Source organism: Siniperca chuatsi, linkage group LG19 (genome assembly GCF_020085105.1).
Source record: "Siniperca chuatsi isolate FFG_IHB_CAS linkage group LG19, ASM2008510v1, whole genome shotgun sequence".
In the NCBI taxonomy this organism is placed as follows: Eukaryota; Metazoa; Chordata; class Actinopteri; order Centrarchiformes; family Sinipercidae; genus Siniperca; species Siniperca chuatsi.
The window spans coordinates 1,401,039-1,416,350 of NC_058060.1; the positions used below are offsets into that span (position 1 = coordinate 1,401,039).

The 15,312-nt window shown below is 39.9% G+C and overlaps 1 protein-coding gene across 1 annotated transcript in view; it reads right to left on the reverse strand.

Annotated features, from left to right (window-relative positions):
* The window catches only part of LOC122867068, a 44,753-nt gene extending 30,220 nt beyond the window's left edge, over positions 1 to 14,533 (reverse strand). Inside the window, exon 1 of the mRNA XM_044177439.1 lies at positions 14,083 to 14,533. Coding sequence (XP_044033374.1) covers positions 14,083 to 14,533 — 451 coding nt within the window. The remainder of the gene's footprint in view (positions 1 to 14,082) is intronic.
* Between the last annotated feature and the right edge of the window lie 779 nt (positions 14,534 to 15,312).

The following is a 15,312-nucleotide window of genomic DNA, read 5'->3' on the forward strand; positions in this document are numbered from 1 at the left end:
ATCGATCTCAGTTTGTACATGTTAACGATGAGTCCTCCGTGCACGCCAAAGTTAGTCACGGAGTTCCACAAGGTTCTGTGCTTGGACTGATTCTATTCACCTTATAGATGCTTCCTCTATGCAATATTATTAGGAAACACTCCATAAACTTTCATTGTTATGCGGATGATACCCAATTATATCTATCAATTAAGTCAGAGGAAACTAACCAGTTAGCTAAACTTCAAGCATGCCTTAAGGACATAAAATCTGGACGACCTGCAATTTTCTGATGTTAAACTCAGACAAAGCTGAAGTTATTGTACTTGGCCCCAAACACCTCCGAGACACATTATCTAAAGATATAGTTACTCTAGATGGCATTGCCCTGGCCTCCAGCACCACCGTAAGGAACCTCAGAGTTATCTTTGATCAGGATTTATCCTTTAACTCCCACATGAAACTAACTTCAAGGATCAAGAATCATCCTGTCTCAAAATGATGCCGAAAAACTATTGCATGCATTTGTTACTTCTAGGTTGGACTATTGCAATTCCTTATTATCAGGCTGCCCGAATAAGTCTTTTAAGATTCCCCAATTGATCCAGAATGCTGCGGCATGTGTACTGACAAGAACTAGGAAAATAGATCATATTTCTCCAATATTAGCTTCTCTGCACTGGCTCCCTGTAAAATCCAGAATATAATTTAAAATCCTTCTCCTCACCTACAAAGCTCTTAATGGTCAGGAACCATCATATCTTAAAGATCTCATAGTACCATATTACCCAACTAGAATACTGCGCTCCCAGGATACAGGGTTACTTATGGTTTCTAGAGTCTTCAAAAGTAGAATGGGAGCCACAGCCTTCTGTTATCAAGCTCCTCTCCTGTGGAATCACATCCCCATTTGGGTTTGGGAAGCATCATCTCCACATTTAAGAGTAGGCTTAAGACTTTCCTCTTTGATAAAGCTTATAGTTAGGGCTGTATTTAGGGCTGGCTTGGGTGAGTCCTGAACCATCCCTTAGTTATGCTGCTATAGGCCTAGACTGCCAAGAGACTTCCCATGATGCGCCTCTTTCCTCTCTCCTTCTCTCCCTCTCCATCTGTATGCATTTTTATCCCATTACTACATTACTAACTCGGCATTTTCTCTCTCCCGTAGTTCTGTGCTTTCTCGTTTCTCTCCTCTCTCCTGTTGCTTTCAGTTTCACCGGCGACTTTCTATTTAATGAATTCATCATCGGGCATTGCTATAAAACAAATAGCAACCAATGCGAATTAGAGAAAAGATAGGCTACTAATTAATTTCCATCAAAAGAAAGCCATGCTCTGCACAACGAGAGGATTCTGTTAATATATCAGAATCAATCTAGTTATAATCTGACCTAGATGTTTATACAGTGTGTAGTCGACATTTGTTTGCATAGCATTTAATACGCCATTAATGGAAAGTAAAAGTATTTCTGCTCGGCTTGTGAAAGGGAGATGCAGGCTGCTTTCCAACACGGCCACCAGTGGTATAGTGTGCACTTCCTGGATTTTAGTTACATTAGTAGAACAAGCAAACCTTAACTTTAAAAGATAATTTCCTGATTTTCTCAATTTTTGCATTAATATCTGGCACAAGTGCATTTCTCTTTGTACTTCAAGGGAGATGAGAGCTCTCCTGCCTAACGCACATAGCTTGGATGACAGCTCATTTCGGTTAATGCAATGTATCCTCATACAATGTTTCGTAGATATCTCATGAAAAGTTATGCACCATTTTTCGTGCGTAATCCTACGAATGTCCAGCAACCAGCAAAAGGCATACCGGACCTTCATCATAACACATGGTTAATGTTGTGAAACAGTCATAGTTTGGTTCGGTTTAGGCAGCAAAACTACTTGGTTAGGTTTAGGAAATGCTCACGGTTACGGTTAAAATCAGTAAGTTACATTAGTAACTCACAGTAAGTCACTTAACGTAAACAGGTAAGTCATGTGAAGTAAATCACGTGACTTAACTTACGCAGGTTACTTAACTTACGTACGCAACTTAACTACTTATTATGTGGGTTATAAACAAATTATAATGCATTACATTTCGTACGTATAACTACGAAAAATGAATGAGTACAGCTTTGGTTAATGTAGCAAAATGCATAGTAGATAACAGACTAGTTTTACAAATGTATAAATGGCAAATGTAGCAAAGTTAAAAGTAGAGTACTTGCCCAAAAAAATACTTGAGTAAAAAGTAAAAGTACAGTTTTCAACTGGAATGTGAAAAGTTACCGTTCCTAAAAAAAACTAATTTGCATTACGTGTAATGAGTTACTACCCACCCCTGCATACAGAGCACAGGAATTTAACACCAAAGACAGGGTTTCACATCCTGAGTCCCACGTGTGGTTAGGTTTAGGCAACAGAAACACTTTGGTTACCATTAGGAAAAGATTGTTGTTTTGGTGAAATGTTGATACAGTAAACTTATACAAAATCATTGTTTTCAATATTTAACAAAGACCATGATCCTTCCCTAACCTTAACTAAGTGCTGTGGGTGACTAAACATAACTATAAAAAAGTTTAATTATGCTTTAGTTGCTAGGAGCAGGTATGGTATTGCAAGAGCAAGAAAACAAATGAAATATGCAGTCAGTGAACATTTTGCAGATACATTCAGTATTAACATTTTGCATCTTTGCAGATATGTTCAATAAAATGTTTTCTTATTTTGTTGATAAAAAACATATTTCAGCTGGCATTACTATTCTCTAAAACCATATTTTTCATTGCAAATTAGTAGTATATAAATCAAACTTCTAGGATTCTAGGCTTGGTTTGGGACCGTCAATAATGTAGCAAGCCACAAAGATGAGTTTTTAACAGTTTTGAACTCAAGAGCTACACTGATGCACTAGGAGACTGTCCTCCCAAGAAGAACGACAGCATCGGCCATCTTAGCAATTACCCCATAATGACATGTTACATTCAAGTGACAAAGCCCTCTAGTGGCTGTAGTAAAGGAGCAAAGGAGGAAGTCAGGGGACGTTGTTATAGAGCAACTAAGTCCACAGAGGAAGCAGGTCAGGGTGGATGGATGGGTCAACAAGACATCAAACTTTAAAATGTATACAACTGGCAGTCAACGTTATTTTTTTTAAAGCATTACCACAACCATAACCTTAATGACTATATTGATGATATATTATTGAATCCATGACGACGAAGGTCTCCTAACTTAGTAGTAATAATAAAGTAGTAATGAAGTAGTAATTTTAACCCAAACCACAACGTTTCCCTAACCTTAACTAAGTTGTTTTGTGCCTTATGTGATAGTGGCCTCAGATTAGAAAAAACACTATGTGTTGTTCAAGCGGTCATGGACAGACGATGTATTTTGTCGTTTAATTTGGAGGACTTGATCTGCAGGAGGGAGTTTTTCATTTCCAATGAGCCAGAAATCTAATTATTTAGTTGAATTTAAGCAAGAGCAATGTTGCTCAACTGGGTTAGCACAGTTTGGGGATTTACTGGAGAAAAGATGGTGAGGGATTTAGGTCAAAATAAGGTTACATTTGGTTAAAAAGTAATCGACATTATGTAATTTTGATGCTGTTATAGCATTTATATGCAACAATATGTCTAAATCACTTTCACTTTTCAAACAAATGTAGCTGAGTTTTAAACTAAGATTTCGGAAATTACCAAAGCTGTGCTCCCTGGGGAATCTCTTTTCCAAATTCATCATTGTATTTGGGCGTGAGGATTTCCGATTTTCGTCATCACACAGCTTTTGACAACGCAACACTCGCTTTTGTCACTCAAATTAACCCAGCTGTAACAGAGACTCAAACCACCCCAGCATGCCCCTTCTCACCTCTAACCTCCAAAAATCACAACATCACTGTTCACCTGGTGGGGAAACAACATGAGGCATGAGTGAGAGCGAAGAAGGCAGTGTAATTGCATCTCAGCAGATACAATGAGCCCTTTCATGTTGAAAGCCATATTTACAAGGTATGAGTATCAGGTCATTTGTCTCTTTTTAGCTCTTTCTTTCAAACAGGCGGAGGAGGAAAGGGAGATCAGAGTGGATGGGAAGAAATTTGGTGCAAACAACCATGACCCTGTTGATAGTGTGGACTGTGTTGTGTAACTGCCATTTCATAACAAAAGTGGGTAATTGCAAATTGTGACTTTATATATCTCAGTTAACCACAGGAAATGAATGGAATTTGATAAATCTGAGCACATAAGGTGAAGACAGGAGGCATACACACCCTCTCACTCACATTTACACACACATTGTACTCATGGGGAGCACTGTTATTGCAGGGGCCTGTCAAGCACAGGGACTGTGGAATATCCATTGTGCACTTTGTTTTGGCGAGATCCATCTGAGGTAATAGTAGCATGTGTTCCATCTTTTCCTCTGCACACATCTGTCTGAGGAGGTATGATATATGAAGCTGTTTGCCGAGGCTGAGCTAAGAAGAATGGAGCCCTGCATCACTTAGCATCCCATTGCCAGACACAGCCCCGCCATTACACCTCCCAGAAGTATCAGGCACACCCTCGCTTGAGTAATTTTGCCATCTGTTGACAATGTTTACACGGCGGGTGATTTGTCATCACAAACAGCAGGGCAAAAATTAACAAGCTTATTTATGATTCGAGTTGCATTTGCACAATGAAAATGCCATTGGTCATGTAAAACAGTCAGTATACCATTGCAGGTCGCGGTGAGGTGGCAGTGGGGATGCATTATATCACTCAAAACTTAATGTTGTGTAGGCGAGTATCTAATACGTGTAAATAATAGCTATATTTGCGAGCCATCAAAAAATATGACACTATCGAGAGGATATATTAGTTTGAAGAATTGAGATGGACTTTTCCTTCAGCGAAGCACAGCGCCCAGAATTAGAGTCCTGGGAGCGCAATGCTATTTGCACTTTCCCCAAGAATGTAGCTTAGAAAAGGTCAAACAACAAATTGAAATCTTGGCCCAATATTAGATGTAGAGTGAGAGCTGAAGTGTGGAATGACTATAAAAAAACAGCGAGGCAGAAGAATAGGGAGAAAAAAAAGAAAGAAATCATGCACATTATGTCTCAATGGGCATTTGAAAATCCTTGCAGCGCTTGAAAGTGTCTTCTAAATTGTGGGATCGCTCTCAAATGGTACATTCCTGAAGGGAAATAATCTCATTTTGTATGTATAACTTTGAAAAGGTCACAAGAAGAGCAGACAGGCATGAGAGAACTTAACCATCAAGAGACAGGAGGTCTGAAGAGAAGATCAGAAAGAGAAGAGGCGAAGGGAGCTGAGCCGATGCTCTGATATTCTCTTAACACCTAAAGCGCCTGGAGACACTGTTATATTGTATGTGTCAGTGTGTGCATATGGATTTGCTTGTATACTTGCACACACATATACTGTATTAATCTGTCATGCACGAGGAAGAAAAGCACAATGGGATCTAAGTCAACAGAGCGAAAAATGAGTCTGTTGTTATGGCTTATAGGTGTAGTTTTCTCACCGAGCTCACTTTTAATGTGTAATTTTATAACGTGACAGGATACACAGGATATACAGTGTACACACTACAGGGGGTCTTATACTGTACATTTTATCTGCATATGATTGTTGAAATGTTTAATCCTTTTCAAAATAGCATGATGAGAAAGCATACCATTGAAAGGATTTAATTGCAATTTGCAGTTTTTATAGCTGCACTCATCAATCTTTTATATTAACAGTGGCTCAAATGACTATGTGTAATGTGAAACGTGTCACTCTCAGTGATTACCCTATAGAAAATTTCAGCTCATTGTTTTGGTTTCACAGCCCAAAAATTTGTGAATGTGTGAATGGCGCCTGTTCACTACCATGTTCCTTATAACAACTTTATAAGGTGATGATATGTCAGTGCTGTGTTTACAGCTTGGTATTGCTTGGTTCAAAACATGAATTAATACTAAGAAGGGAGTGTAATATACAAACCATCCACCATCGTGCTGTCACACATAAAAGTAATTCCTGGCAGTTCACATAACGGCAATGGGAGTGCAGTGAATTGCTACACAACCACATAGTAGCAATTCAATATGTCTGCCACCCCACGGCCGGGCCAGGAAGGACTGTTAAGAGTTGCTCTGAGCAGGAGGGGGCCACTGCAGGTGTGGTTTAAGATGTCCACAATAGTGACCAGCAAAGGGGTTTGAATTGGAAACTATTTCAAGAGAGGTGAGCTCGGATATTTTGTGACCAGAGAAAGTTTAATTTATCTTTATTTAATCAGGCAGTCCTTTCATGCATGAATTGTGACAACCTCAGTCAGAACTTTTTTCTCTTTAGTCATGAAATTTTTTGAAACTTCATTTTGTTTAAACATGCATTTTTCTAAGAGTTTTTAACATGTCCACAAGGGTGGACAGCATGCGTTTGAGTTTTCAACTGTATTTAAAAATACAATGAATAAAATGACATATTATATTAAAGACATTTTTAATGCTGGCAAACCAATGTGTTCACATATTCTATTGTCCAGCAAAAGAGTTGAATATATATATATATATATAACTTTTACTCACATAATGGAACTAATATTGTTTTTGCTACAAAAACTGCAAGTTACATTCTAATAACAAAACAACTGATTTACAGTCAAAAGGTCACTGCAGATGAAGCTTTTTAAAGAACACCACAGTTGCAGTAAGTATGAATTGTAGATGAAATATAACTAGCGATGTATGATGTCCAATTTAGTGGACAGATGATTAAACGTAATTTCCTCCCAATATCAAATCAATACTTGAAATTTTAACAATTACATTACTCTTCAGTTGTTACTTGAAGTTACCAAATGTTATTTACCTGCAAGAGTCTCCTACTATAGAAGGACTGGCAAGATATTCCTGAGCATTTCTGGCTATCCATCGGGCATTTTGGTTTTGAGAAGTTTTTGTTGCACTTACAATGGCTGGCCAGAAGGCGGCAGTATATAGGATGACACACTAGCGTCCACTGTGGTGGCTGATGTGCAACTATACCATCAAAACCCAAGCATATACAAGAAAATGGCTTTTGAATAGCTCAGAGTCCTCGGAGTCCTCAGGGGTGCCACTGGATCTAGCCTTGGCCCAGGCTCTGCTATGGATGGCATTGGAGAGTTGTGGGGAGAACCAAGGACTGAATCTGTTTTTAATTCTGTTTTTTATAAGGAGCATGTCTGTCAGAGACAACATTAAAAGATTGTGAAAAGTTTTCCAGTGCCACGGCAGGATCAGAAATAGAGAAAATATTATCAATGTCAGAGACTGACAAATCATTTCAAAAATCATGATATCATGGTATTTGTGTGGTCTGTTAGTAAGTATGATATCAATTAATGTGGAGTTAAGAGGATTTTTGAAATTTGGTGTGGTGGGTTTGTCTATGAGCTGAAAAAGATTAAGTTCCAGGGGGATACATGCCAACAATAGTCACCTGCATGTCCCTACCAAGACAGAGGTCCAACACAATATATTCATATTTCTTGAGCTCTGAGCACGAGGTAATTTCATGGACAGTGAAGCAGTCTTTTACATTGATCAGTACTCCGCCTCCCTTACTTCTTTGATCACATCTAAAAACGTTGTATCCTTCTATAGTAATATCATTATTTGGGATCTTAGGGGAAAGACATGTTTCAGTCAGAACGAGCACGTCTGGGGAGGTTTCATGTATCAAAATGTGAATGTAGTCAATTTTTGGGAGCAGGCTTCTGATGTTTAAATGTAGCAGTCTTGAGATGTTTCATGTGTAATATGCTCTTTAGAGGTAGCAAAGGGTGGATGGGTGGGCACAATAGACACAGAAGGATAAATTAGGTTTTTTAAAGGAGACACACTTACGTTGACTGTTATGCCTAGCTACACAGGCAGATTTCTAAATAACAGGAGTGGTGTGTACTCTTGACTGATTGTAGATAGAACTGTCTGTAGTGGGAGAATTTGCAGGGCTGTTACAGGGTCCTGGCTCCTCATGAACAACAGAAAGGAAGCACAGGGAACCAATTGGACTGGTGCTAGAACCCTGAGGACGTCAATAGTATTGGGACTGGTCGGAGCGAGTGGACGTCTTGGGAGTGTTTTAGCTACCTTTTAGCGGAGCACCAGGGAGGGTGACAGAGAAAGAAATGTTTGCTGAAAGTAGTTTTGCCCCCAACCAGTTTGGATGTATGCCGTTGCCTCTAAATAATGTAGGAGAAACTGTGTGCAGCGCAGGCTGATGAGAGCCAGGTGTGCGGAGACAGTAGCCTGCTGAAACGCCCAACACCGCGGCCACAGGAGGGGATGAGGCCGAATATGTACATGTGTCTCACCATTCTTTTCAGACAGCAGAACAAGTGCACGGAGTCACTTTTCAGTAGTGCAGACTGCTCCTTATGGATGTCATTCGTACTTATGTTAACAATTTCCTTGTTAATGTCTGGTTCGATTGCAAGGATCTCAATGACTTTGTCCTCTATATCGCTGTCATTGGCACCCAGGACACAAGTTATTGCAGAGTTTGTTCTGACATTCCTAATAATGAAAGTCACCTATGACCAGGGTTGTGACCTGACATCGGTGTGTCCTGTGGACATGCAGCTGGTCACCCTGGAGGCGGAGTGCCGGTGTAGTCCATGGGGACCCGAAGCTGCTGGTCTAGTGGCCACTAGGGAGTGGAGCTGCGCTTGAGGTTGTGGGCAGCAGAGCTGGATTGGATGTAGGCTCCAGGCCAACAGTGGACAGATGTTGCTCCAGCCTCCCCAACACATCGAACTTGTTACTCAGCTGGATAGACCCTGGTGGTGGAGTATGTGGGGAGTTCCTACCTCATTTCTTGTCAACCTGGATGACAATCCAGGGATCCCGAAGGAGCGGTTGTGGAACAGATCCGTGCCTTGGGTTTGGCTCGAAGCCTGGGCCAGGGGTCTTCCTCATGGATCGATCTGATGACCGGTGGCTCCAGAGGGTGTGGTTACAGAGGGACCGATCCAAGTTAGCGTGGTGTTGTAGTTGGGAATGGGTCAGGGGGCGGTTCAGTATGGGTGACGGGGTGTAAACTCCAACAGCCAGCTTCCTCCCATGGGCCTTAGGGCAGCCAAGGAAGTGAAGCCCCTGCCTCACCCAGCATAAGTGAAAATATTAGTAAAGATTGGAAAGGGATACACAAATAAAATATCATAAAAAGGCAGATGGGGCTGGACCCGGGATATCACACTCCCAGGAAAACTCAGTCTCCTAAATTCCTTCCCCAACCCAATTGTAGTTGTTCTTAATAGATTCAACCATTTTGATAAATAGTTTTTTTAAACCACTCCACGCTACTGCTCCTCTACACTTGCATACACAAACTCATGTTACACCCCTGAATAGGGGAATACATAACTGTTCAGTTCTCAATTCAGTATATTTAATGACCAAGAGCTCCCCCTACAGGCTGTGTAAAAGAAGTGACACCGACTAACTTCACCTTTCTGTTTTCGTCAAAATAAAACACCGCAACAATAAACAGCTTGAACACACATAACATTGCACATAACATAAGATTCAAGAGTACATTACTTTATACTCTGCATAGTACCGACTACACTCACACCTACACACACACTTGAAACAACAGACTGCGCTGCACCCTTTCTGATGCACACACCCCACATCATAAGAACTACAGTAACCTGGTAACCTTGGTAATAAGTCTCAATTCATATTCAATCCTAACGTTTTTTTCCGCTTACCGTTGTATGTACTCAATGCATGTTTTGCCCTGTCGTGTCAACCTTGTCAAAGCACCCATGTATTACTTCTCTCTTGTCTCCCCTGTTAAGTGTCGTTTCAATAAATAAAAAAATAAAAATGAAAGAAAAGAAAGACAAAAATAAACAACATGCCTTAATGGGGTTGCAGTTGTGACCAATGTACACTTAAGAAAATCTTGGTTGGTGGACCTATCTGCTTACAGGACATACAGAGATGAAGTATACATACATATACATATATATATACATACTGTATATATACATAATGTATATTTAGCCTCTGACTGCAAAATAACAAAACCATTACAGTGGACAACACGATGTTACGGTAGAGAGTGACATATAATGTGTTCTATTTTCTATAAACTCAAACTGCTGTCATATTACTGTATGAGTGCTGTATGAACTATACTCTGTGTCCACTGGTTGAGATGAAGACTGTGAAATTGGGCAGCTAGGCCTCTTTGACTCTGTTTTCTCTTTTCTTTCTCTGTTTTCTTTGTATTCTGCTTTATACATTATGGCTGATTTTGAAAATAACTGACTTTTGCTTTCTTTGTGTAGAGGCCCCATAATCATATTTCAGTATCCACACAGGAATTAATGCTGAATGTCAACTTAGTATTTATCAGTTGAAAGTCCTGTTCAAATTGTGTGTATCCAAGAGGAATGTGCCCAAATCTTGATTCCAGCAATAAAATTACAGGGAAAAAAATCTGTTTCAACAAGAATATATCTATTTTTTTCTTCTTTTTGATCATTCTCTAATTTTCATAAGATACCAAAATCTCTCTTCGGTCAAACTGTGGCAACCCCTCCCCAGCAGAAGCCCACTGCTCCAATGTGTTTGGCCCCACACTGCTCCTTCAGGAAACTCAGCACTGCATCCACCTCTCTGGGGAAGGAAATATGACCAGAATGTCTTTTGATCATTCTCTAATTTTCATAAGATACCAAAATCTCTCTTCGGTCAAACTGATGGCAACTCGTGTCCACACTGAGGCCATAACCTGTGTAAAGGAGTCAAATGTAGACAACGACAAAAACATTGGGAACCAATGCAGTGGTTCCCAATGTTTTTGTCGTGGGAAGCACTGCATTATATAATACATATTACAAACCAAACATGTAACAAACATCAACCACTTACATTTTCACAAAGTATAAATGGAAGCTAATTAATACATTTGATGTTTGCAGGCCTAAACAAAACCAATCCATATGCTAAATCAAGGTCCTTATATCTGTCATGAAGAAAAAAGTCTACTTAACAGCATATAGAATGTTTATTTGTGGGGTGCTGTTGTATGGATTGATTGGCTGATCACGCTGTAGGCCCTGACTGTCATAAGGTCTTTAAGGTCTGGACAAATATATTCCCCATTAAAACATGCATTAGAATACTGTATAGTGCTGCTGTATCCATAGTTTTCTGATTGCACAGACATTGATTTTGTACAGCTTGGCAAGCAGAATGAGTTTCTTGCACAGTAAGCTTAGAGGCATTAGTTACAGTTTGGCTGTCATCTGGTCTTGAATACAAGATGAACCACATTCTTGTCTTGAATACTCATCTAAAGGTATAAAAGGTCAACTGAAAGCTTGATGGGTCAGATGCCTGAGGAGAACATGATTTCCAAATCCCTGATGCCTTCTGTAAGCATTAACAGCAGCACAGTGTTTGTTTTCAGTTTATAATAAAGTGGGGCTCAGTGTTATCTCACTCTGACTAATATGCAACTTTGCAGTCTGCACACCATCTACAAAGGACTGCTGAATGTTACTCCGTCACAGGATTTGGTGTGCTTGTCGTTACAGTTGTAAAATGTATTTCTGTCACATCGTGGATATCTGCTGGCAGATAAACCCAAGCAAATAGGAGTCAGCTTAATGAAAGCAAAGCACATCTGCCAGCGAGGTTCTGCCTTTCATAATTTGGAATCTTAGTGAAAAGATAAATCTTCCTTTTTGTAGCTGGGATAAGCTGTGAAGTGGGCTTTTCATCATTTAAAAAAAAAATCCCCCACTCTCCCGAAGAGAGCAGGAACTAGGCCTCGGCATTCCAAAAGCCAAAGTTTGTCATAAGGACTGCAGCACGTGTCCCAGTTGTCTCTATGCTTCTTAGGAGAGATACTGGTTCCAAATGAATACTATTACAAGATGTGAAAGCCTTCTTCTCGTAGAACAATATTACCTTCAGACAGCAGGTGAGTTGTAAGAACTGCAAAGAACATTGATGATTGTAATGCTGCATAAATCTGCCACATCTGTAATTTTTAAATTAAACATGTAATTTTGTTTTAGACCGAGGTACCTGATAATGCTGATCCCATGCTAATTAAAGCCTTTTCTTCTTTCCCTACTCATGACACATGAAACAGCATACACTCGTATCTGGGGCATTGGTGATTTCACTGAATGTTACTGTCCTGTCTGAAGGCACAAAACACAGAGGCTGTGGGAAATTATTCATAATTTACTAGGCATCATGTTGCAGTATTAGTAGGAATTTGATGATTCATTGATCCAGTGCTACAGCTACACTTCTAACATCTTGCACTGGCAAAGGTTGAGCGCCAACTATGGACAAGAAGATGCAGACATTAGTGTAGCAGTTGTGTTATATTGTGTTTAAACCTCAATATAACACTTTTGCAGCTCATTTTGTATTGTGGTTTCTCCAAGTGAAGGTGTGAAGGCTCAGAGATCACAGGTTCTCTGTTAAATATTTATTATGCATGAGTTACCATAAACATGTTCAAATGTTTATTTTCTTTATGATCAACATAGAGCACACAGGGTAACATTTTTAATCTGATCTCTCTGTAAAAAAAATGCCAGTGGATATTTCAGCAGTATAAGCGTTTAGAACTTAAAAAATTGCAGACTGCCCTCACTAGAAAAACGTCCATATAGGTCGTCTGTGCAAGCAGCTTATTACAACCCATGTTTATGTTTATTGAAGGTTGCGACCTATAGCGGTCGTGGTAATTATGACGGGAGCAAACCAGGAAGTCAGATGAAGTAGTATATACAGCTAGAAAGGATGCCGTGGGGTGGATGGATGAATTGTGTCCCACGTGAAACCAAAGGTCAATGTTGACTTACTTAAAGTTTTAAGTTACATAACATTATGTACGTGACTTGCGTAACTTAACTTACATTAGTTATGTGACTTACGTAACGTAGTTAACTTACGTTAGCTGTGTAACTTATGTAACGTACTTATTTGAACCCAAACCATGATCTTTTCCTAAGCCTAACCGCTTCACAACGTTAAGCTTCAGAATCAGAATCAGCTTCAGAATCAGAATCAGAATCAATAAAGTATTTCTGATTCTGATTCTGATAACCAGGTGTTTAACGTCACATGATTTACGTCACGTATGCTTGCAGCCCGTTCTCACCTTACAGCCAGTCCTCAACTGCCACCAGTAGGGCCGCTCATTTAGGAAATGCTCCTGTGGGTCGTGTTAGAGGGTAAGAACAAACGACCTACTGTATGTGGTCGTATGGGTTGGAGGACTTTTTAAAAAATTGCTAGTATAGAAATATTCTCTTTGGACGCTATTAATGTTACACTCTTAAAACCTGCCACATGAAACCACCTGAATGACTTCTTGTTCTTCTATTTTGAATGTTAATTTTCACATTGTTCTCCTTTTCAAAATTGCATTGTTGTCAAACAGTGTCCTGGTCCCCCCAGTTCTCTGCCCCCCTCAGAAGATTTTGCCAAGAAACCAAAAACAAACTTTACAGAACAAGGCTATATGCATTTGTCACATTTTGTTTATTCAGGTAATTAGGGGCTGGGCAGCTAGACCCTCATGGAATTGCCAACAGTGTTGCCAACGATTTTCCAATGAAAGTAGCTAGCACTAGCTCTAAAAGTTGCTAAAAGTCGTCAGATGACGTCATACACTTATGTGCATGTTGATGACATCATCACACAATCATTTGCATAAAGCTTAGTGCAGTGAGGGAGAGATCAAGGAAATTTAAGACATATAAAATGTAGATAGAGAAACCTTTGGCCAAATAATCACTAACCTTCTATTTACATATTTACAAGATCAAACGAACTGTTTACATATTTACAACATATAGTTTTAATTAAAAGTAACATTCTAACCAACACACATAAAAAACTATTTAAATTTTTTTCCAGAGAAGTCCTTCCGTTTTTCCATCTGTTTTTCTCCAAAACATTAGATGCCACAAAGCAGTTCCTGTCTGCAATATGTCAAAGGGCCACATCACACTCCCTACCCTTCCAGGGGGTAGACTGACTGACCTGCCTACAGTGTACACAGGTCTTACGTCCATAAGAGGCCTTCCTGCTTGTATCGAGTTGGTTGGAGATTGCCACAGGTAAGTGGCCACTCTTTGCCTTGGCAGGAGGGACCACAACTGTGAGACCACACAACTGGGCTGTCAGCTCCTCCAGGAAAGCCCTGTGGGTCATGGGTTCCTCCTGCTTCTCTCTGCAGAGCTCCTTGTGAAGGAGGAAGCTGTTTGTGGTTGCAATGTCCAGGAAGTGGAGGAACAATGTCTGGTACCAGCGCAAGTACTGTATCAGTTGGTCTGACAGATCGACACCTCCCATGTGCGTGTTATATTCCATGACATGTGTTGGGTATGGAATGGATTTGGTGGGCCAGTCGCCATTCAGAGTTTTGATTCTCCTCTGCACAGTGCTTCCAGAGAATTCCTGGTGGATTATAGAGCAGACAGGGACCTTGCGTGTGTCCATCCACCTCATAAAAACCATTGGGTCGTCACGGTGGTCAAGTCAAGTCAAAACACAGCCTCTGATTGGTCGGCAGACTCAACCCAAGGCATCATAGGATTGCCAGTGGACGTCTAACAACCATGCTAGCAACAACAATAGCAGTTTTCAATATGGAAAAATTTATTATTTTGAATTCTATCTTCATGTAAACCATTGCAGCCAATGGAAACAGAGCATCTTTAAACATCAGTTTGTCATTTATGGAGCAATCAATCTTTGTAAAAATAAATTACAGACATCTCTATGTTGTCTAGACGAAGTCCACAAATTCTCAGAATTTTGTCTTGATATCTGAATTTTTGGCACTAGTCTGAAATCTGACTTTAAGCCATTATCACAACCCTGGTGGCTGCATCAGTCTTAGTGTGAAGCCACCAGGGTTTTCCTGTTTCTGCTGGTAGCTCTACGTGATCACGACATGACAAAGGTTTGGAGTTCAAGACCCGGGTGATGCACAATGAATACCTAAGCAGGTCAAAATTCCAGGTTGTCCACTATTTTGGTTTATGACTTAAACACTTTCAAAACTAATGACATTCTCATCAGCCTCAGCTGTACTTAGACTTTAGTGCCAATTAGCGAATATTAGCAGCATGCTAACATACTAAATAAAGATTATGAACATGGTAGACATGACCTTCTTGTTAGCATGCTAACAGAATTTACTGTAGAGCTGAAATGATTAATTGATTAATGGATTAGCTGATCGACAGAAAAATATTTTAATAATCGATTAATTGTTTCAGTCATTTTACAAG